Below are 24,327 nucleotides of genomic sequence, written 5' to 3'. Positions count from 1 at the left end.
TTCAGACATGTGTGCACACCATCAAATATTATAAAAACAGACAACAGTGAGGGTTGGGACAGATGCAGTGAGAAGTCTCAGGTGAGCACTGTTCCACTTCACGAGTCCATATGTGACAAAGGCCCAAGTCTTCCTTTATTTTCCTGTTACTGCATTGTTCTTCTATGCAGTAGTACAGCAGCAAAGCAGTCCCATCTATTTGAATTTTTTTCTTTTTAGCCATGATAGCGGCATGGTTCTAGGCATGGTAAGGTCAGTCGGTCCCACACATTCATCCAGAGGGAAATATCTCAACGACTGAATGGATTGCCATGCAAATTTGTAAAGACCTTCACGGTCTCCAGAGGATGACGCCTACTTTGATTATCACCTGCACCACCAGCAGGTCAAAGTTGTGGTTTGGAGTGAAATGTTTCAACAACTTTTCTATAAGATTTGGTACAGATATTTATGACCCCCACAGATTAAATGTCAATAAAATTTAATTACATACATTTTAGTAAACATGTATGCTAACTATCTTAGAATTGTCCTATGTTGGTATAACATTTCGCTCACAGAGCTGCTAGCATGGCTCTAAACTCTTAGTCTTGTTTTTTTTCAGCTGGATAGTTTATCCTGCCTGCAGTATAAGGCTAACTAGATCTTATTGATAGCTGTAGCTTGTGTAAGCAATATGCTAGTAATGTTGCAGGCTTCATACAAGGCAAGACGAGATGAGAGCCTGCAGTCCAGGTCCAACAGGAACAGGTCAGACAAAGGCTGTTCCCCACAGATGCTGGGTCCCGTCAGGGAGACGGCCAGCTTCTGTCTCCAGCCAGGTGCACTGCGGAGTGTCTGTGCTCCCAGAGATCTGAGCCGTATGGTAGTACCATGATCACACTGTGTTCCAGCTGGAGCTCTGGATGATGGATGATGAGTCCTCAGCATGGGAGGTTTTTCTGCCTGCTTGCTTTAATCCTGTATGACTTCAGGCTCTTAATATAGCCCAAGCTTTTACATTTGTTTTTGAGATGTGATGGTTGACTGTTCTTGTTCTTTTTTTAATTTTTTTTTTTTTCCCCACCACCAACTTGGGCATAAATAAGTATGAAGTCATTGATTACTGGGTGGTGTGACATACTGCGGGCTGAAGATGATTTTCAAAGTGTTTTGAGCCATTTCAGTCCTTTTGAAAATTCAAAGCCCTTGATGTTTTCTTCCAGCTTTTTTTGGATGATGATCACAGGCTGCTATTTAATTTGCATTTAACCCTTCCTGGCTGTGTTGGCCTGTTTTTAGGTAAACAAGATAATTTTGCTGTATTAGATAATCCAGTGGAATGAGATGTAAGAACAAGAGAAGGAATAGCACTCACATATGTGCTGCAATGAGTTCAGTGTAAGCGTGCTGAACCAACAGGGCATCCAAGGACTGTTCCTCTGAGACCAACATCCATTGTGAAGTCATACAGTCCTCTCGGGGCGGGGATATGCACCTTGCTGTCATGCTGCTGATATGTGGTGACCGTTACATTTCCTCTCTCCTCAGCAATACACGAGTTCCCCGAAGACTTTTTCACCAACAATGAACGGAAGAGTGGGGCCATTCTGCTGCACATTACGGCGGTAAGAGGAGTTTCTTTCTCTCTCTCTCTCTCTCTCTCTCTCTCTCTCTCTCTCTCTCTCTCTCTCTCTCTCTCTCTCTCTCTCTCTCTCTCTCTCTCTCTCTCTCTCTCTCTCTCTCTTTTTTTTTTTTAAGAGGCTGCACCTGCAACTCCCTTCACCTTGGTCCCCAGTCAACATTCACACATAAGTGAACTTTTCCAGCTCATAAAGCCTGGATGTTAAGGTGGGGTTGCAGTAGTAGGTTTTGCTGAGCTAGACTTTAAAGATGCCACAGAGGATGTTTTCCTCGCTCAAATGATGATACACTGATGGTACACTCATTGTCATTAAAATGAACAAGCACCGATTTTTGTACAAAAACTCAGACACAGATCATGTATTTAGTCAGGAAGGTATACTGGAGGGAAAAAGAAAAGAGGTGTAAAGCAATTCAGTGATACTGAAAGAAATCTTGCTGCTACATTTGGGATTGAAACCATGAGAGCAGACAAATGGAAGTGTCAAAACATCTTACTAAATTATTTAAGTCAAGGCGCATCTGCATCTAACTTGTAATGTACTAAACAAACAAACACAAAATCTAAGCTTACTGGTTAAGAAATACAAAATGCAGAACTTCATTAAAATCAACCTATATAAGCCATTAAACAAGTGTAATTTGTGTAATTGTATATACTATGTAGCCTTTTTGTGGATGTATGGAATGCACATTGTTACAACTTACAAAACATCATTAATTTAATTTTATAGTTCCGAGTGTTGTAAAATGATGTCTCTCTATGGAGAACTTCTACTCCTTTGAGTGTCTGTAAAAAGCTTCATAAATATGGTAGTACTTCTCTGAGGTTGAGGTATTTTTAGTCTTAGTTCAAATGTGAGCATGATTCATAAGAATGCTTGAAATATACAGGCACGGGTCAGGAGTTAAGGACAGGCAAATGTCTTTTTCTTTCTTTTTTTTGTGTGTTGGTATAAGCTGCTTCTCCACGTTAGAAACCATTACTGTCTACATTCAGTCCACTGACTTGACATAAAACCAGCAGTGGATTTCAATGGAGAACCCAGTTAATCATATTGTTCATTTTAGTGCACTGGTGAATGAACTCTTCATGCTGGATTGAACTGGCTTTAAAAAGTTTCTCTTTATCAAATACACCCAGGGCTGCAACCAGGATTATAGAAACACTGAGGTCCTTAGTCCCCTCAAACACACTTCCCGCTCCGCTTACAACATTTTGACCAGAGACCAAAAAATAAAAGGAATAGTTTGACACTGAACCCCCTGTAAATGGCGAATTGCCATTTTTTACTCTTTGGTTTTTGTACAGATTAAACAAACAGGATATAATTTGTTAATTTATGAGCTTTAGAGGAGTGGGTAGGCGGATTTTGTTACCTTCAGGCAGAGCAAGGCTAGCCGTCCCCCCCCCCCCCCCCCCCCCCACCCCCCCGTCTCCAGTCTTTGTGCTAAGAAAAGCCAACTGTCTGGAGGCTAGTTTCAAATTTACCACACATACATCAGAGTGCTATCAATCTTCTCATCTAACTCTCCACCAGAAAGTAGATAAGAATATTTCCCAAAATGTTAAACTACTCCTTTAAATGCAAATTAAATTTTATTTCCCAGCATGAGGGTTTAAATGTTTTATCAAAGCGGTCTCTTCACTGTCAGGAATTAAATTCTGGGGGAGAAATGCTGAAGCTTTTTAATAATGTATTGTTTTGATGGCTTAAAAGGCGTCACATGTAAGATTCATTGAGTTAAACAATATCAGGAGCAGCTAATAAATATGCTTTTTAATTGTAGAGACTCCCCCTGGGTTGCTTAAACCCTCGAATTCACAAAAGAGAAAGGAAAATAAGGACATGACCTCACTGTCATCAGTGGTAGGGAATGTCCTGAGCACACAGTCTTGTTACACACTGAGAGCCTGTTTGAGCCAAGGTGTAGATGTAAGAACTATGTTACCTTGCCTTCCCTGCATGGTTGAGCACTGATTTGCAGAAGCAGGGGAGTAACCTCCCTTCTCAACTCAGTGAACGCATGCCCTCATCTCCTGCTAAATTGACCGCAACAGTGATGCTGAAATAAACCAACATTAACTACAACATCAGTGATCCCTGTTGGAGTTTGTGTTTGGTTTACCTTGAAAAATTATGAAAATTTCCCCTCAGTAACACACAGAGGAGTGTTCATGATCAGGATATGACCAAAACTGACATTTGAGCTTCAATCCAACATACTAAACTTACTTTTTGTTAACTGTTCCCATCTCTACTGTATGTTTGATGCTAAATTACGACTTAATATTGTCCTGGATTCAATACTAATGAGGATAAATGTGTCGGAGTCTTATCATACTGCAGTCCTGCACTGCCCCCTGTGGATAGCATAGAGCAGAGCACGACTGTCAGAGCTGCCGGGCCATGATGTCACACCTGATCTATAATTTATAGATCTCGCCTCAGCTACTGAAATAGGCTGCCTCCCCCTCCTCTCTCACAGCGGCACGAGTATGCAGATCCCGTAGATTTTTCACATTGTAAGGAAAACGGCTCGTCACTGAATTGACATTTGAAATGAATGCAGGCCCTGTTTTAATTGGGTGCTGTGCTTTGAGATTCTCCTTCACCCGTCCTTTAGCAGCAGAACATCTTTGCTCTGCCAAGGCTCTATTAACTCATCTAATTTCTGCTGATTAAGGATGTGGCTATGCAAGCATGCACTGCCACACACACACAGTTGTATTCTCACTTTTTGCCCTTGTCTCTCACACACATACACACATACACACACACACACACACACACACACACACACACACACACACACACACACACTCTTCAAACTTAACTCTACTGCTTTTGTCCATAGGCACTCTACATGTTTCTGGCCCTCGCCATAACATGTGACGAGTACTTTGTGACATCGCTGGAGAAGATCTGTGAGGTACTTAAAGGAGTTGTAGCCTTTATCTTTAAGAGTTAGTTACAGAGTGTGGGTTTGTTTATTTAAACCAGCCATCTTTGCTTTATTTATGCAGAAACTCGATCTGAGTGAAGATGTTGCCGGAGCCACCTTCATGGCAGCTGGCAGCTCTGCACCGGAGCTGTTTGCATCTGTTATTGGTAGAGAGCCACACACACACACACATTCATACTCAAAGGCATTCCCAGATGGTTGGTGTTATGGCTGATTCTGATTGGCTATTTCCCCTCTGTGCAGGTGTCTTCATCACCCATGGTGATGTGGGGGTGGGGACCATCGTGGGTTCAGCGGTCTTCAACATCCTTTGCATCATTGGAGTCTGTGGGATCTTCGCTGGACAGGTGTGTGTGTGTGTGTGTGTGTGTGTGTGTGTGTGAGAGGCATTGACTTACTGCCACGGCTGCATCTTCTGTTTATTTATAGACTGCAGAAAAGCACATGTGTGGTAGAAGTTCTTTACTGAGGGGAAACAAAGAAGTTTTCACAGGTTTTATTGGAAATGGAGAAGTAAACTCTGAAGGCATACACAGATCAGAAGTCTGTGTTTCTTCTCTTATGCTCTTCTTCAATTTACATATTAAGTGCTTTTGATAATTCCATATGTATTGACCAAATACTCCATAAAATATTTCAAATATGACTGCACTCTTCTCTGTGGATTCTTAGGTGGTGGTGCTGACCTGGTGGGCGGTTTTCAGAGACTCCTTCTACTACATCTTGGCTGTTGTGGCTCTTATTGCAGTAAGTTGGACAAGAAAACCTGCTCGTTACATGCATTTATAAATGAAGACCAGCAGTGATTTACTGCTTTCATTCTTCTTTTTAAATGTTTTAAAAGAAAAATGTTTCTTTATTTTCCAGTTCATCTATGATGAGAAGATAGTGTGGTGAGTTATTCATCCAGTTGATTTTTATTTTTAAAATTCCAGGTTTACATTTACTAGAGTTTGAGGTTTGAAAGAACCTTGAGAGTATCTTGGTTAGGGCTTTAACTACTGATTTTTTTTTTTTCCCCTGATGGTTAAAAAAAAAAAAAAAAAAAAAAGCACAACACAGGTTCCTAGTGTGCATGTTTAGGTATTTAAATGAACTTTTGTCTGACCATCTGTCTAAATCCCCAATTTATCCAGTTCACTATCATTAAAAAACAAAAATGAGCAGCAAATCCTTACACTTGAGATGCTGGAATAGATAAATGTTTGGCATCTTTACTTAAACAACGATGAATCGGTTATATTTTGTTAATCATCTTATTGTAGCTTTTAATCTCAGTTTGTTTAATGTCAATCTCAGATTCTGCCCCCTGCTAGCAGATCTAACTCAGTTTTTGAAGCCCTTACTCTGGTCATTATCCTAAATAATGGTTGTATTAGGCAGATATAAAATCAGGAGACATTCATATAAGCTATAAGCTAAAGTGTGTAAATTGTGTGTGTCAAAGTGTGTCATTTTAACCCTCATCCTTTTTCTTCTTCGTTTTTAGGTGGGAGAGTTTAGTGCTGGTTGTAATGTATGCGGGCTACATCCTCGTCATGAAGTGAGTTCTGCACATTCTTCACATCTCTTCTACACTTTGTTTCTTTTTTTTTTAACCAAGCAAGTTGGTCGATGACAGATTCCCACTTCAACAGCCTGAGTGTATGCATGGGGAGAGATGCTTCCACTCTTGCACACTAATACCTGTGAGCTGTTGAATATATCCAATCGTGCGCTCAGCAGTTTCACAAGAGAAGAGTGGGCTTCCAGCTGAAGGGGAGTGTCTCATTCACGTCCGCTGCCCAGATGTTGGCAGCAGACTCTGCTCAGGAGCCCTCTGCTGAAAACTTTGCACCTTTTTAATGAATTAAGCTACAGCAAAAGCAACTTCCATTATGCATTTTATTCAGTTAGGACACAGTTTTATAGCTTATCATAGCAGCACATTGACTTATTTGACAATTATACCAGGTATCAAGATTAGAAATCTAAAAAATACTGCACATAGCATCTGCCAGTTGACAATTTTCTATTTTTAGTGGCTTGTTTTGAACAGTTAATTTACCTCTAAATCCTCATTTCAGATGTAACACATCTGCTGTCCCATGAAATTTACATGAATCTATTGTATTTCAGTATTGTAGCTATTTAAGAAAAGCATCAGAGTAGGGATGTTTTAGTAGTCAGCTACCCGGCTACTCTTGTCTGTTTACAGTATCTGTCAACTTTTAGCTTGTATGAGCAAATTGAGCATAAAATGCAGATTCAATCTATTATGCCATGGCTGTGTCTTTATAGTCCAAACAGCATAATGCCACCACGTCGTCTGTGCTGCTGTCTCTGTCCAGCTGATAATCTGTGTTACATTCAGCAGCAGCCTGCTCTCTCCCTGCCATAAGAGTTTAATCTTTCTCCCTCTGCAGTGGCTAAGAGCACAGGCTTAACCGGATCACTCCTCTCCTTTCTCATTTGGAGGAAAGAAGTGCTTACTGTAGGATATGCTGTCATATGTCTCTCCTCTCCCAAAATATCCACTGACCATTTTGGGCTGTTCCAGTCAAAATGGAGTAGAGTGGGTTTTATATAGCGCGATCAGTGCTCTGAGGTGACCTTCCAGGGCTGGACAGTGATATATTTTTTTCCTTCTCAAATAGCATGTGTGCTGCAAATTGAAAAAACAATACCAGCATAGAGGAAAAGGTAATGGTGCAAATGTTATAATAAGTAAAAAAAAAAAAAAAACAACAAAAAAACCCTTATTGTATCTCAGATCAGGAGCAGTTGTTTTTGGATGTGATTAGTCGAATATACTTGTATAGGCTTTAATGTATGGAGGCCCAAAACTGACTAAATGAGCTGTACAAAATATAATTAATATGAATGTCTTCTGGATGGAAATAAGTCTTGGACTTTATTATTTCATCCTTTCTCATGACAATTTGTAGATATACTGTATGCAATTAAATGCGATTTCATTTCTATTTTCTCATAACTTCAAAAAAACCCCAAACTTCTAAGTAGGGTTAGCTAGGTAACTTTGTTAGTGTTTTTGACTGCTAAAATGCGTCAGCTACTCCTACAAAAGTTTTTTGCAGTGATGCAGCAGTACACAGTACTATACATCGATGATTAACATTATGTGCGCTGTCTAGTTGTTTTATGATGAAAGTTAGCTTCAGCTAGCTAGCTATCTTGCTGAAAAGCTGGTGTTCGGTGTGTTTTCAGTTAAGCTTTCTTTAATCACACATTGGATGTTGAAGGAAAAGTACAAAGCTTTAATTTTTTTTTACACTTAATTTTAATTATTTAGCTGAAAGTATTTATTGGTGTAATTTATTGTAGCCTATTTTTGACTCATCTGATAATCTGCTGTCAGTTTTAGGCTCGATACTTTACAATCTGTACAAAACAAGCAAAACTTCTGTTCTCAAACCCTCAAAAATCTCACAAAGTAACATAAAATCTGGAATTGAAATGCAAGTACTGCATCCTGTGCACCTTCTGTGAGAATCTCAGACATTTTGAGTTTGAAGGTAAGATCAAACTTTACTGATAATGTTGGCCTCTGAAGGTGTAGAAGCTCTCACAGGGATAGAGCATCTCTTCTGATGTTGCCAGTATTACCTCTGCACACATTATGTTCAAAGGCAGCAACAGTGTGTTCAGAATTTGTGAAGCATATTTAAGTAATGGCCCTCATATGGTCCTGCAGCGGATGAAAGCCCTGTGATTGGCTCTTGGAAACATTTCCTTGACTTTCTCTATTCTAATGCCAAAAGTAAATTTCAGATATTTTTTTGGACAGTGTAATGCTGGTTCTGTTTTTTAGAAAGTAGGCCATCTTGCTGTAAACTCACTGTATAGAAGTATGCAGCATAAACAGGTTATTTTAGCTAATTAATACATATTTCAAACAAGTTGGAGCCTTTCATCTAGCTGGTAAACCCTATTTGCAAATATGAATCTTGACACTGTATCTCCTATCTTGTTTATTTTTTTTCCCTTTTAGGACTCTGGACTGATCTATTTCAGTATAATTTAGGGATTATGTTTCATCTTTTTACTAGATTCAACTCCAGCATGCAGAGATTTTTCATGGGGAAGTCCAAGAAGAACGTGGCCAATGGTAACGCTGTGGCCAGCAATGAGATGGAGGACGGTAATGCTAGTTATGACTATGTTTGGGATGACGACCCGTCATCGCCATTACTCTCAGCAGGTAAGGTTAATCAGACAGGCTGGATCCTAAAGACTACTCTTGTTGAAATAAAAAAAAAATGACTTTGGAAGGCTGTGGTTGATATCTCCTGCTAGAGGCTCTGTGGCTTTAACCTTTCCTCCTTTCTGCTGAACTAACTTGAATTGCTTTAGCTGATAGTCATTCTGCTGAAAAAAGATTAAATACAATATGATTCTGCTAAATTTTTCAAATATCAAGAAAACTTCAATCCCATGACCTCAATGAACTGCACTACCTCAAGAGACAGTTTGGCAAATTTTCTCCTTACTTTTTCCCTTCTTCTTTTGGTAATTTAAAAAGTTATACATGTCCTTCCATTAAATTTTCCTCTCGGCCTGCTTAGTCCATTTTAGGATGATAAGCAACTGAGGCTTATCTGAGCATACAGGGGGCACAAAATGAAATGTGTTTTTAAAATGGGAAGATATTAATCTTCTTTTCTGTAATGCAGTTTAATGTCAAGGGACTTTGTTGTCTTGAGTCTTAAACTTAAAAGAAAAATTTCAAGAAAAATCAGCCTTTTCTAAATAATATCTTTAATGTTATGTTGGGGTGAAAGTTTCCTTTTAGCCACAGTTCTCCACTTCTTTTCCTGCCTTTGACCTTTCTAGAAGCTTCTAATCAGCGACCTTTAACCCCACTTTGACTGCATTAGTGTTAACATGCCTGTCTGTTTAGCCTTACTAAACTTATTCTTGCTTATTGTCAACAGTGTTGTGTTGCTGTGTGCCAGTTCTTTCTGCTTGCATACTACTTTTCTTCTTCTGGTCTCTGGGGCGTAGACCCACTCCCTCCTGAAGTGGTAATGAATTTCACAAGAGGAATGTTTATACCGGCTCTGTTTACATAGTTAATTTATGTGCATTCTTGCATGCATAATAAGTCAAATTAAGGCTGAGTTAAACTAATAAGTGCACTGTAGAACTTTTTTTTTATTCCCCATACAGCACATCTTATAGCCAACTGTGGCTGAGCAAAGAGCGAATGAGGAATTATAGGATACCAATAAAACATTTCTTATTATCAGATCAATCAAAACAGACAAAAAGTCTGAAGAGGCCCCCACATGTGTTTAAAATGTCCGCCACCTGCATTACAGTTTGAGATTCAGCTCTAAGATGCCAGAGGTTACATCTCCAATGTCACAGATTTTGAAATCAATCTTGGTTGTGCCATAAATATTCACAACTGGTAGGCAAACTTCAAAGCTACAAGATGCAATTTGGGGAAGCTATTTGAAGTTTGGTGCTCGGAAATCATGTGATATGTCGATAACTGCACACAAACACGCTCATTTCAACCGACCCAGCCGGTGTGTGACGTTTTTATACCAAAGGCATGTGAGGGGCAAAAGATTCAACGCTGGTGAGTCCAGGGAATTAATCCTAAAGTTTCAACACCCCTTTTTTTATCCGTGACTATTCCTTGTTTACCAGCAAGTGACTCAGTGGATGAAAGAAGACTGTTATGCAACTGCATGTAAACTAGATAATTGATTGACGTCGTCACATCATTACTGATTTTGCTCAAGCCCAATAGAAGTGTCACAGCCACTCAAGGTTTTTCTGCACATATGTGAGTGTCACATTTGTATTTACATGCACACACCTGCTACATCTTGCACATACATGCAGGTTTATGGAATCTTAAAATGTCCTCATAAGTGAATCTTTTTCCACATTGTTGTCGTCCAGGGACAACAGTGTATCTACAAATTAGATTTGTAATTTTTAAGATAAACTGAAGGAGTAGGTGAAATTCCCTTACTACTTAAAATAATTAGACCACTTGGATTATCTGAAAAATGCATTGTAATGATGCTAAGGAAAACCGTTTTTCCTTTACAGATGTCTTTTTTTTCTGGATAGCGACGACATGTTAAATGTTCTCAGACATTGGCAATAAATTTGAGTGGACACACTATTTTGTAAGACATTAGAATTAAAATAGGCCAGACCTACATACAGTATGATGATCCCTTACAGTACAACCTGTTTCCTGGAAAGAAAATGTGTGTGTGTGTGTGTGTGTGTGTGTGTTCCCTCAAAATATACTACCAAGAATCACTTCCCTCATCTGTGAGACAACAAGCAACATAAAGGCACAACATCAATTTCCAGGCCATAGATGGAAAAAAAAAAGAGGAGAGTGTAATATTCGGAGCTTTACCACACTAAGTTGTCAGACCAGATCATTCACTCTGTTAAAGAGACGTTTTTGCACTTTCATTTGATTTGTGTAGGCATTGAAACTGTCACATCCAGGCCATGGTGTGAGTTAAGGTGATAGGGATGGTGTACATTGACATAAAAACTTGCCTGCTGCAGCTTTAACGTTGACATAGGAATATTAATGGATGCACTGAACCAGAGACATTTTGTCACTAAGAAACTTGGCTCTGTAGCACTTGAAGATAAAAAAAAGAAAAATGACACCATAAATGTTTAAAGGACACTACATTGGTTTTATAGCTTTTTAAAGATTATCTGTTTAGTTTTAATACTGGAAATAATTTGCACTTTAGGATGTTCCAATCAAGTGTAATTGATTAATAATGAACTTTTATATGTATATGACTTTTCCAACACATGACAAAACACTTCAATGTCAGGAAGGTATCAAGTATAAGCAATTAAAATGATAATTGAAACTGCAAATACGATCTACAGGAATGAAAATACATGTGTGGTAGACTTACATGTTGAGTGAACACAATCTGTTAACTCATTTAAGATTATTACTCATCTTTGTATCGTATCCCTCCACGACTTCAGTCAAGCCCAGCAAGGCTTACAGCCGTGGCTCTGTGGTGATGGTGGACGAGATCATAAACGCCAGCCCTTCAAAGTTCAGGTTTCCAGAAGCCGGCCTGCGTGTCATGGTCACCAGCCACTTTGGACCCAAGACCCGTCTGCGCATGGCCAGTCGCCTCATCATAACAGAGGTACAGATGGGAGTTGTTGTCTCCAATGTGTTAATGTCACTGCTGTTGCTATCTTCAGTTTCTTTTGATTATAGACTATTTTCAGCTTTGTGTCAAAAAGGTTTCCTTATCTCACACACAAACACACAGTGAAAGTAGCAGCGTGTCTGCTCATGTGCCCTTTGACTTAGTGTTTTTTTTCTGAAAGCGCCAGAAGTTGGTCCAAGCTGCCAATGGTGTGGAGACACAAGTGATCGACGGGAAGGTTGAGATTGAGAACGGAAACGTGCCAGAGGACAAACCCACCGAGGCGGAGGAGAACGACACCATCTCCCCATTTCATATTCCAAGTACGTGATTCATGTATTTACTTGATGAATGTGTGTAATTTGGCATGCATGGATGGATACTTCGGGTGCAGGATGAAAAGATGTAGGAATAAAATCATCTTGACATTTCAGTCATGTTTACAAATCTATTTTATTTTGACTATGTGCTTATTTTAAGAACTTGAGGTCTCATTCAGTTGAAAGAAGTTTTTAGTTTGACAGCTCTGCTTGATCTGCTTCAGAATTTCTTGCTGCTTCCGAAATGATTGACGTCCTCACTCTAATTAGTCAGAGGCTTCATAATATACTGACTAATGATCATCCTCTTTGACAGCTCTGAGCATGGCTGCCCTTTTTATCAGTCAGTGGCTGCTGATGTGAAAAGAATCCGAGTTTGGTTAATCTGATTTACCACGAAACAGACAAATTCATCTGCGTGTATGGAAGTGTTGCATTATATTGGTTTAAAAGGCTTTGAAAAGAAGAGGAAGGGTGGGGGGGTAAAGTTTTGGTGTATACAGTCATTTTAACATCAGTATTTACCACATTGATCTGACCTCAAAATTAAAATCACTGAGAGGGATCAGCAGACTTGAGCAGCCATTAAGGTTGGATTTCATGGAATATAAAATATGCTGAAGTCATCTCATGTCACTAAATAGGAAGAGGGCGCTCGACAGCATAAAAGCTTTTGCAAAAAAGCTTTGTGTTGTGGAAATGGCAGATGGAGGGACGTGTTTATCCATTTCACTTAAGCCAAAGAGGACAGAAAGGCAGACGGGACATGGTTTGGGTACAAACAGAGGCATCCTGCAACCTGATGCGAGAATATTATTCATTCATTTATTACATTTCAACTAAACAATATTAACAGAGCAAAAGCAGAGAAAAGAAGAAAAGAAATTGGGTGACACTCTATGTTTAGAGTGTAGGTGTAACATAAAGCCTATTCATACATTTAATTACTAAATTAGCCCAAAGTATAGACCCTTTTATATCTTTTATATAAATATATTGGTGCAGGAGTAGACTGCAAACGATTCGGGGATTAAGGCAAAAAATAAATGACAAACAATATCCTAAAGCAGAAATAATACGTAAGAAATGTGTCTGCTTAATGATGACATTAGCAATCAAGCTGCTAGAATGGTAGATTCTCCACATAATGATGGGAACCAGGTTCTATATCTAAGAGGCTACCGTCATCATAATACGGTATTTAATACTTCTCATACAGAGCATAAACTTAAAATGTGTTTCTGATCATAAACCCAAAGATCTTATTGCTAATGTGTGTTTCTGCTGCAGGAGGTATCGGCAGCAAGGTGAAGTGGCTAATATCGTGGCCTCTGCTCCTGTTGTTGTTTTTTACCGTCCCAAACTGTGCCAAGCCTCGCTGGGAGAAATACTTCATGTTGTCCTTCATCCTGTCTACTGTCTGGATCGCTGTCTTCTCCTACGTTATGGTCTGGATGGTGAGTGTAATATTTATGGTGGAATGCAAAAACTTGATGAGAAATGCTACTCTTCAGGCTGAAATAATTAGTTGATTGATTGATACGTGGAGGAACAGGGTATTAATTGACAACAATTTTGATACCTGATTTATCTTTCAGTCATTCGTCAGGCAAAAATGACAAACATATTCCATGTTCTCAAATGTGAGGATTTGCTGCTTTTCTGTTTTTATACAATTGTTAATTGAATATGTTTTGGATTTTATGACAGTTTATTGACTAAGCAGTCAATCTGGGAAAATATCGATTTTAAGATTGTGTTTGTTGGAGACTTACTTAATCTTGCATTGCTTGCCTCATATTAACTTTACAACTACAAACAAAATGGAGATCTTTTAGAATTAGCAGTAGAAGTTTACTCTGTAAGTCTGTGCTTGGTTAATTGTGTGTTAATCTACAAGTGGATCCTTAAGATCTTAAACAATGTTCAGATATTTCCCACTAAGTAAGGGAACATTAAAGTTGAATATTTGATATGAAGGTTGATGTGTACTTTCCCGATACAGACAGAGAATTCCATTTGTGAGCTCTGACAGTCTCTGTGCACTTTCAGGTGACTATAATTGGCTACACTCTGGGAATCCCTGATGTCATCATGGGGATCACTTTCCTGGCAGCTGGCACCAGTGTCCCAGACTGCATAGCCAGTCTCATTGTGGCTCGGCAAGGTACGGTATACCTTTCCCTCTGAGATGTGTTTAAATCTTTGGTTATAAAAAACTCTCATGATCCCTGCAAGGTCTTTGTTGGCGAGTCATTAAAATAAACTTACTAAGAATAACACCAGAAATACTGTATAGATATAATGTCTACATGGTTTTCATCAAATGTGCATACTGGATCCAGATATGTAAAGATTTGCACTTGTGAAAAATTTAGTGAAACATACCTGTGTGTCCAGAAATCTCTATTGTCTCCTGCACAGAACCCAGTTGTTTAAGCAGGGATGTACAAATTGGCACAGAGCTCTTGAACAAAAGGGAATAGTGCAGTACTGTTTATAGATATGACAGTACAGTCATGCGCCACCACCTTCCCAGCTCAATACCACCAGGGCCCTTGTGAATATCAAAGTACAGAATAGTAAAATGGCCATCTTCAGTTGTATCTGGAGGAAAAACTTATGGCGTAACATGAACGTTTCTTGTTTAATAACTTGAGCTGGTCTTTGTACTGTTTTAGGTTTGGGAGACATGGCGGTGTCCAACACTATCGGCAGTAATGTGTTTGATATCCTCGTGGGACTTGGGGTTCCTTGGGCCATACAGACCATGTGTGTCAGCTATGGATCAGAGGTAACGGACTAGTTTGCTTTACAAGCGTTCAGACTTTGTCATCTCTGCATGGCCCTGTGTGTGTGTGAGGAGAAAATGAATCCAGCGAATCCTTCTCTCTGATGTTGCATAATGAGTTTGAAGAGCTGCTGATGATTTACTGATCTCACCGTCTTGTCTGCTGCAGGTGATGATTAACAGTCGGGGGCTGGTGTACTCAGTGGTGCTTCTGCTGGGCTCTGTGGCCCTCACGGTGAGCAGTCATTAATAATGTTTATTTACACTAAGCTGGTGCCACGGTGACATGTTGACCATTTCCAGGAATATTTCTGGTTTACTACTGTCGTGTACTATACGTGTCTAAAGTAAAACATCAAAGCTATTTTTATTTAGATACATCTCCATCTCATCACCTTCTGATGCACTGTTACATAATACTGCCTAAACCAAGTTATGTACTCTAGTTAGCTGATTTAAATCTTTACATTTGCCATTCTGAACCTAAAGCTCTTTCCCCTGAAAATGCATAAAAAAATTATAATCACAACAGAGTATTTATACTTCAATAAACCATAATTTGGAATGTGAAACATCCTACTAAGAAAATAAAACAACTCTTTTAATTCAGAGTTCCTAGTTGGTCTAGACAGTTGGACATATTTTCTTTCCTGCTTCATGATGTGAAATTGCATTCTTTAAAAAAACACTTTTTGATTATATACTGTATATCCAGTAATACTGTCCACATTTTCCCACCATGGCAGCTGAAACACACCCAGATCAGTAATAGCACATTTCCCGCAGCATTAGCATGAGCAGCAGTAGTCACAGTGGTTCAACAAAGAGAGTCAGCTACAGAAACTCTAACTTCATCAACAGAAAATTGGACATGCTGCTGAGATGTAATAACCAACCAAAGATGGATATCAAAAAATGCTTCCTGTGGATTACCATTTTAAAACGAGATTTGCGTGTTAAATATATTGGCTGAACAGTTAAGTTTTAATTTGATATTCACACAACCTTTTTCAAAGAGACAATTTTCCGAGAAAAACTGAAGTCAATATATCAGTGCGGGCAGCCTTAAATTTTGCTGTTTCTCGGTACATTTTTATCACTCCATTTTAATTTAGACCAGTTCAGTGCCTGAGCCTGCACAAGCACCTCTGATGTGTTTGTATGTGTGCAGGTGTTGGGGATTCACTTCAATAAGTGGAGGCTGGACGTGAAGCTGGGCGTGTACGTCCTCGTCCTGTACGCCATCTTCCTCTGCTTCTCCGTCATGATCGAGTACAATGTCTTCACCTTCGTCAACCTGCCCATGTGCATGGAGGAGTAGAGCACAGCAGCATGCCTCGGATACCAAAACCTCAACACTCCCATTGCAACCCAAAACTCTTTCTTTTTTTTTTTTTTTCTTTTTTTTTCTCTCTCAATAATACTGGACCTATCTGCAGACTTTTTCTCCTCCCCCACACTCTCTCCCTTGTAATCCTTTTAGTCCCAAATATGGATTTAATTTTCCCATGAGGCAGTACGCTGTAAGAGTCTATGTCTCTGATTTGTCCTCTTGTCACACAGTGCCGGTCCTTAATGCTCATGTTTTGGGCATTTGCCTGTTACTGCAGTAAAGGCTTTAGTTCCTCTGTGCACCTGTTAACTTTCTACCCATCTAGCATGCCTTTTTAGATGTCGGGGACCTCCAGAATCATAAGTGCCCCTGTTGATTGTTGGTGTGTGTTTTCAGTGTTCACATTGTAGATTTCCACACACCATTCTAAAGCCTTTCCACAAACCAAACCACAGTCTATGTAGAAAAAAAAAATCCTATCACAAATTCCAACCAAAACTCCCACTTAGAGATAATTCTCCTTGAAGTCATTCCTAAAAGATTTACCAAGTTACTCCAGCACCCAAAGAGAAAAGTACACTCCTTTTGTCCCTCTTGACCCCTGGAGGAGGGCCTTGTCCTTGGCAGCTCCCCTCCTCCAGCCTGGACCTGACTCACCTGGCATGGCCTTTTGGCATCAGGGAGCAGACACTGTTAGCGCTTCACTCACTCTCTGCAACCTTCTTCAACCCTCATCTGCTTGATCAAATCTGCTTTGTTTTCTTAAAAAAAAAAAAAAAAAAAGACATTTTGTCAGGACACAAGATATATCACAGTCCAAATCAGTTGACTGTGAGAGTGTTATGCATATGCAGCACTGCACAATGTAAACTTGTAAACACTTTTTTTGGTTTTTTGTATTTATTATTTTCAAAACAAGGTTTTGTCCAGTATGACATACAGAGGAGAGCTTGTTGCAAATATAGGACATTGCCTGTTTTTCACTGAAACAAATTGCACATGGAAACGCTTTTCTCGCTTTGTGCTGTAAGGAGATTTGACCACTCAAGAGGGGGTTTCTGGCTGGTGGTGGCGACGACTCCACTCCAGCGTTATTTTCATTCAGCAATGGGTTGTTCCACTTTTCCCACTGCACAACTTCAGAAGAAAAAACTGGCTCCAGGTCTGTGGGATGCTTCTGATTTTTGTCATCAGGTGACTTGTTCTCATCTTGAGACAGCAGCAGCATGGAGGTAGTCAATTTAAAAAAAAAAGTAAAAAAAATAAATAAAAATGCAAAGAAACCAGACGGTTCTCAACACTGACTGTCTGCTATAACACCTTCTGGCCAGTGGGGGGTGCTGCAACCCCTCCACCCAGGGTGCCAACCACAGCCGTCAGTTATCAGGGAAACTCGGAGATGGACAGCTCCAGGAGGTGGTGATGGTCTTGATTTTGAGTTACATGTAGATATTGCACTTTAACAGCCATCCTCTCATTCTGAATCAACTAGTGCTTCCTTCTGTGTGTGTGTATTTTCAGTGTATGTGTCTGTGTGTGTGTGTGAGAGAGAGAATATTGTATGTATGTATGTATGTGTGTGTGTGTATGTGCGCGTGTGCTCAGTGCGGGCCCATGCTAGGTTTCTCACACCGGGCTCTCGACTCTTGAACACACCGGAACCTCGTTAACGCCATGAGCACACCCGCCTCTGTCTGCAGTGCATGCTGGGACATTAAACGCAGCTCCTCCACAGCACAGCGAAAAAGGCTGAGGGCTTCTGGGCATCTCCATGGAAATCGCCCAACCCATTTTACAAAAATCGGCAGCTACGAGCTACACTGCAATCCAGACATTTTGACATCATGCAAAAATGCCTGTGAGGAGTCCACAAGTGAGGCGCAGAGACTTAAACACTAAAAAGCGTGCGGGGTGGGAAAGGGGGGTGTTAAGTGTTGAAAATATTCCTCTGCTGCCGTTTGGCAGCAGGCACTTGTATATGCAATCTCAATGTAAAGAATTCTATGTGACACAAGGCCCCTGCAAGGTTGCCACAATGATGGGGGATCCTGTGGAGATGTGACGTCGGTTTGTCTAGTAGTACTTGATGTGTGAGCTCACAGGTGTGTGTCTTGTGACAGCCGAGGAACTCAGCCAAAGGTGGACATTTCTGGAACAGTGGCTTTTTGGGAAGTCTGATTTTTTTTTTTTTTTTTTTTTTTTTTTTTTTCCCCTTCCTATACCACACTCCCTTTTCCTCAATTTCCAATCCCTCTTGCACAAGGGCATTAATTCTCCACCGACCCGAGCTGAGGGGCAGCAGGGAACACATGGATGGATGGCTTTCCTCCACCGCTCTCGGGACTTTTGTCACTTTTTCAAAGGACCTGGATGAGAGCACTTTCAAGGAAAAAATAAATTGGACCCCCTTAAGCTGCTCCTCTATCGGCTGTGTTTACTGGACGGAAGTGACCACACAGGGCCTACAGACTCCTCCACACACACACACACACACACACACACACACACACACACACACCCCCCCACTGACACCCTTGTACACGCACCCTCCCCTCCACACACTTTACAACCTTTTCAGTGGGTCTTCTGTACATACAGGACCTTTTTTTTTTTTTAAACTTTGATGCTTTCTGTGTGGAAGGGATGTCTGTACTGTACTTGTGTTGATTCAGAATGTGCAGTGTTGAGGGCTTTTTTTGTGTGTTTATTTATATTTTTGTTTACTCTGCTCTGTGTGGTCATGTCCCAGTTGCCAGGTTCCAGTGTGATACCACCACAGCAGGGGGGGAAAAAAACACTGTTCCTCTTTTTGTCCTCATCTGACGCACAGCGTACATCGTCACCAGTTGTCTGACTCGCATCTTTGTTACCAAGTCACTTTTTTTGGAAGAGGAGAAAAAAAAAAGAAGTAGAATTCAAATGCCATAATTGTCGTAGCTCAGCATAAAACCAGATTGTATGGAAAATCCTGTGTACAAAATAAGCGCACACTTTAGAACACACACACACACGATAGAAATGGCAATTGAACACAAGAGAGGACCGGTATGTATTTCTTGATTGAATGCGACCTGATGCACTGTGAGCTCAATGTGATGTGGGAGTTGTTTGTCAAGAATAATAAATGATTAAAAAATATATTTAATGTAAAGTTAGTTACTATAAAACATTACTGAGGACATCTGTATAACTTATATGAATGTATTGTCTTGCTATACTGGACATATCCAACCAATGCATTTTACTGTAAAGCAATAATGTGAAGAAAAAAAAATAAAATGGCAAACTAATTCCTGTACATTTGTCTCATAAGTTCTTGGATTGTTTGTGAAATACATAAATTAAATGAAGCCATTTGTTCATGTATCCATTGCTTGTTCTATTTTGTTTCTCCCTGCATGTACTGATATGTTGTAAAAGATTAAAAGGGCATTGTGTCTCTTTTCTTTACGTCCTATGTTGGATAAAATCAGCTGTTGAAAGTAAATGAGTACGTTCACTCAAGTGCTGCACTTAAGTACAATTTTGTGGTACTTTTCCATTTTATCACACTTTGTACTTCTACTCCGCCACTACAATTATTTCAGAACAATAATTACTTTTCTGGTTGAGATGTTAGATGAAAACACAGGATAAGTTTATAAAATACAATGTATGTTTTTATGATTAAAGCAGTGGTAAAGCAGAGCAAAGCAGTGTCTAGTTGGGGCTTCTTGTCACGTTTGAGGCCTAAAGAGGAAAATCTGTCAGATAAAGTAGTTAAAACTAGCTCCACCCTCCACCTCCACTAACTAAAAAATAAAAATGCTCTTTACACATTGATTAACAACTATCTAATAAGGTAATATGTGATTTACAAAGGCCAATTTTCTACAGAACCGGTACTTTTACTTTTGATACTTAAGTATCATAAGTACATTTTGCTGATTGATACCTTTACTGGTAGTCCAGTGATTTTAGTATTGCAATTCAATAAAGTTAGTTGCCCTGAGAGAAATAAATACATAAAAATTAATCAATAAAAGTGATGCAGCAGATATCCTAACTTTTAGTCTCAAGTATGAGGCACAGCCCAAAAACTCAGGATCCCACATGACCCATAATGCAACTTTGCAACCTCAGACTTCACAAGCTGTATTCAGTAAATGTAACTTCATGTGTAAAAAAAATGGTGCATTTTTACATTGTAGTATTGGTACTTAATCTAATCTGAGTATTTCTTCCACCACTGGATAAAACTGATCGTTCCTCTCACTAATTTCTACATATTTGTTTAAATCAGTGCTTAACAGAACAACTGAATAAATCAAATGCTGTATCTCTCAGCTTTATCTTAGATTAGATTAGATGTTCTTTATTGTCCACAAGGGAAATTAATTTTGTTCAGGTCGGTATCACGTTAAAAGACAAGAAAATAAATAGATAAAATAAGTAAATGACATCACAGTAAATATCAGGAGGTATGTGTGTGTGTGCCTGCATGAGGGGGTGTTAGCACAACAGAGCCAGTTCTTCCAAGTGGAGGAGACAAGGAGGTTCCAGGGGGTTATGTTTGTTAAGAAGTATAATGGCAGAGGGGATGACGCTGGCCCTGTTTGTTTTGAATACAGGGGCTGCATATCTCTGACCAGAGTGCAGATCTGAAAGCAGATGCTTAAGTTATGAGTTGAGTCCCTTGGGATCTTATTTGCGTTTGTCACTGTCTTCTGGTCATTCAGCCACTGGAGATGGTATTGGAGATGCTAATACATGCTTTTATCTCTTCACGTCTAGACTACAGTAATTCTCTTTTTACCTTCCTTAATAAATCTTCCTTGGACCACTTACAAACTGTCCAAAGTGCTGCCGCTAAGCTTTTAACACAATCCAACAGATGGTCACTCATTAGACCTATTTTAACCTTTCTACATTGGCTTCTTGTTAATTTTAGAATTCATTTTAAAATCTTGGTGCTCACTTATAGAGCCTTACATGGCAAGGCTCCAAATTATATCATGGACCTTCTGCACCCCCACACCACGAGCCAAGTTCTTAGGTCCTCTAACTAGGGTCTTCTAAGTGTCTCTTGGACATGTTTTAAGACTCTGAGAGATTGTGCATTCCAGTTGGCAGCACCTAAGCTTTGGAATAGTCTCCCTAAAAGTCTGAGGTCTCTGGACTCTGTGGACTCATTTAAAAAGCAGTTAAAAATCCATCTGTTCAGACAGGCATTTAGGTAGCATGTGGTATTTTATGTTTGTGTTTTATGCCTGAATTTTTTCTCCAGTGTGTTTTATCTGTTGTTTATCTTTGATTTATATATTTAAAGTCTTTTGTGTGCCTGTGAAGCACTTTGTGACTGGTATCTATGAAGAGGCGCCATATAATTAAACTTTAGTACTTACTGGAGGGTTGAACACTGCTTCCCACAGAGCTTGGACCCCAAGGTGATCACCCTCCGCAGTTTGGCCTTGTTGGTCTCTGAGAACCCCTCATACCAAACCAGAAAAGAAGAAGCGAGGAGACTCTCTATATGCAGGATGTTAAAGCTGCAGAGGATGGGAGGGGCTACATCCAGATGACTCAGCCTCCGTAGGAGGTACATCCGCTGCTGGCACTTTTTGAAGATGGATTGTGTGCTGTCATTGAAGGTCAGCCCGCTGCTGATGGTGGTCCCGAGGTACTTGTAGTTGCTAACCCTCTCCACGACCTCTCCACTGAGTGTCAGTTGTTGGACAGGGTCAGCCTTCCTCTGGAAGTCTATGAGGAGCTCCTTTGTCTTCCTCATGTTTATCCAGAGAAAGTGCTCCTCACTGGTGTAGCTTCTTCTTCGCTTCTTCCTCAAAATGTGCAGGGCTGTTGGAGGTGTCAACTAATGCAGTGTCATCTGCAAACTTCACAGCCATGCTCACACTATCTGAGCCTCTCAGGTCATTGGTATATAGTGAAAACAGGACTGGGGAAATCACTGTCCCCTGGGGGACACCAGTGGATGTAATCATGATAGGAGCGGTGGAGCTGTTGACCCTGACAAACTGCTCCCTTTTGAGGAGGAAAACCAGTATCCAGGGGGTCATGTCGGGATCCACCTGGAGCTCTTGGAGGTTGACGCCAAGGATGTGGGGCTGCGTGCAGTTAAAGGAGAAATCCACAAACAGGATCCTGACATATGCGCTCAACTTTTCTAAATGACTGTAGGTGGTATATAATACAGTGATCACTGTGTCCTCCACTGAGTGGTTTTGCCTGTAGGCAAACTGCAGTGGATTGAGGGTGGGGCTTACTTGTGAGAGGAGGTGGGGTAGCGTTAGTCTCTCCAGGCACTTTACCAATGTGAGGGCCAAAGATCGGTAGTTGTTCAGCTCTACAGGATGGTTGGTCTTGGGGATAGGTCTTATCTCGGAAAGCTTCCACAGTTTAGGAATGGTCTCATACCGAAACTGGCCTTTTATGTAATTGATTCTAATTCATTACTGTAAAATTTAATTAGGAGAAAGGGGACAACACTGGAGGACAACTTCAGACCTGCTGACTTAATTTTTTTTCTTCCTTAAACCAGAGGCCAAATGAAATGGTGCAGCTCAGAGTTTTGAGAAGATATATACTAAATCTTTCCTGGTGAAATGACCCCTAAGGTAAAGTTAATGAGTTTAGGTAGTCCTAATGGCTACTTTGTTGCACCAGCAGTGATTAAAGCTTTTTTATGAACTAATTTATGAACCCTCAAAAACTCTTTAATATATTCTGGCCATATCATGATGGCTTGACGATGTCACTTCATTTTTTCATTCTGCCGGCTGTGCTTTTCTTCAATACAAAATTCACTGATTTTTAATTAAAGTTGTTGGATAAATTCACACTCAGCCAACACTCAAAGTAATGCCTTGCAACAATACTTTTAATTTGGGGATATGTGTGAGATTAGATGGCAAATTAATCATCTGCTATTTGGTTGAAGCATCCCTTAGAAGAATATCTAAATGAATGAATTCCACTTATGATTTAGATGTTGCTGCAATAGCCTGTATTTCACTGTGAATGAAGGATAAATAATGATTTATTGGTCCTTACTGGAAACTTGTCTTGTGCAATAATCAAGCTGAAGAGTGCTGTACTTAGCCAGATAGGATGATTGCAAACAATTTGTTATTTATGGTGATGGCTGGCAACATGTGAGGAGTCCATGGAGGGGCAAGTGATGAGAAAATTCATGTCTGACTGCATCTTGCCTCCATCAATCTGGATTTCCAGTCATTAGCACCAGTAGGGGGCAATGTTGCAACAGGATTCATTTCCCAGTGTCACAGACAAACTTTGTTAAAGCTTAGAGTGAAATAAAATTGGAGCTCCTTTGCCCAAGTGAATAAAACTCTGGCACTCTATGATATAAAGTTTCAAATATCAACTGTGACAAAGCCAAACCATGACTGAAATCAATGGTTTCTATATGATTTCCTGTAGAAAAAATGCACTGCACATAATTTGCTAATGATGGATGTCCATCCTTCATCAGCCAGACAGGCAGCCATCTGGTGAGACCAGCATGGCCTGTGCAGGCTACTGGTGCTTCCCCCTAATGAGCCACCCTCTTGGCTACCGTGCTGCTGTTAACAAGCTTCTCTGTCAGCCGTGATCTTGTGCACTGATGAGTTCCCTCTCTGCCCCCTAACAAGCCCGTTTGGGCAGCTACTGCATCTCCCGTTAATGCCGGCTTAGCTCCCTTCCACCATTTGTTGTGCCACATTAAGACACAAGGCCCACGCATCCTGGCCTCGACACATACAGCAATGTAATCTGACTTTGAAAAGTTGTTTATCTGTTCACCCACAACCCCCGCAGTTACAGTTTGGGGACATTTTCTTTCCTTGTTTGTGCCTTGTCAGTATTTTTGACACCACTTTACTGTTTGGGTAAATTGCTGTGCTGCAGTGATGGATGGTGAACAAACTAGGTTGTTGCTGCCTGCTGCAGTCCCTCATAAAGCACATAAGGGCACTCTGCTGCATAGGAACACAAGGTGTTGTGGGTCACCCCTGTGTCCTTAACCACTGGTTTGGTTTAGCTTTAACTACAGTATAGCCTACTGACACTGCCTGGTGAACTTTCACTCTGTGTATTTATTGGTTATAGGATTGGTTCACC

General features: G+C 40.2%; 1 protein-coding gene across 2 annotated transcripts in view; it reads left to right on the top strand.

The window, feature by feature from the left end:
• slc24a4b (solute carrier family 24 member 4b) overlaps window positions 1-19,504 on the top strand; it is a 36,056-nt gene extending 16,552 nt beyond the window's left edge. The window contains exons 3-17 of one of the 2 annotated variants that reach the window (XM_042390592.1): window positions 1,531-1,607; window positions 4,483-4,557; window positions 4,652-4,736; window positions 4,834-4,937; window positions 5,263-5,337; window positions 5,458-5,483; window positions 6,080-6,133; window positions 8,640-8,731; window positions 11,587-11,756; window positions 11,950-12,085; window positions 13,373-13,539; window positions 14,135-14,249; window positions 14,764-14,876; window positions 15,043-15,108; window positions 16,045-19,504. In XM_042390592.1, coding sequence (XP_042246526.1) covers window positions 1,531-1,607; window positions 4,483-4,557; window positions 4,652-4,736; window positions 4,834-4,937; window positions 5,263-5,337; window positions 5,458-5,483; window positions 6,080-6,133; window positions 8,640-8,731; window positions 11,587-11,756; window positions 11,950-12,085; window positions 13,373-13,539; window positions 14,135-14,249; window positions 14,764-14,876; window positions 15,043-15,108; window positions 16,045-16,194 — 1,505 coding nt within the window. In that variant the 3' untranslated portion in view covers window positions 16,195-19,504. Of the gene's footprint in view, window positions 1-1,530; window positions 1,608-4,482; window positions 4,558-4,651; window positions 4,737-4,833; window positions 4,938-5,262; window positions 5,338-5,457; window positions 5,484-6,079; window positions 6,134-8,639; window positions 8,732-11,586; window positions 11,757-11,943; window positions 12,086-13,372; window positions 13,540-14,134; window positions 14,250-14,763; window positions 14,877-15,042; window positions 15,109-16,044 lie in introns of both variants that reach the window. The other variant, XM_042390591.1, reaches the window with a different exon arrangement.
• Window positions 19,505-24,327: the final 4,823 nt, after the last annotated feature.

This window comes from Thunnus maccoyii, chromosome 17 (assembly GCF_910596095.1).
Source record: "Thunnus maccoyii chromosome 17, fThuMac1.1, whole genome shotgun sequence".
Classification (NCBI taxonomy): domain Eukaryota; kingdom Metazoa; phylum Chordata; class Actinopteri; order Scombriformes; family Scombridae; genus Thunnus; species Thunnus maccoyii.
The sequence above is the reverse complement of the archived record's forward strand: the minus strand, read 5'-3'. Positions and strand labels throughout refer to the sequence as shown.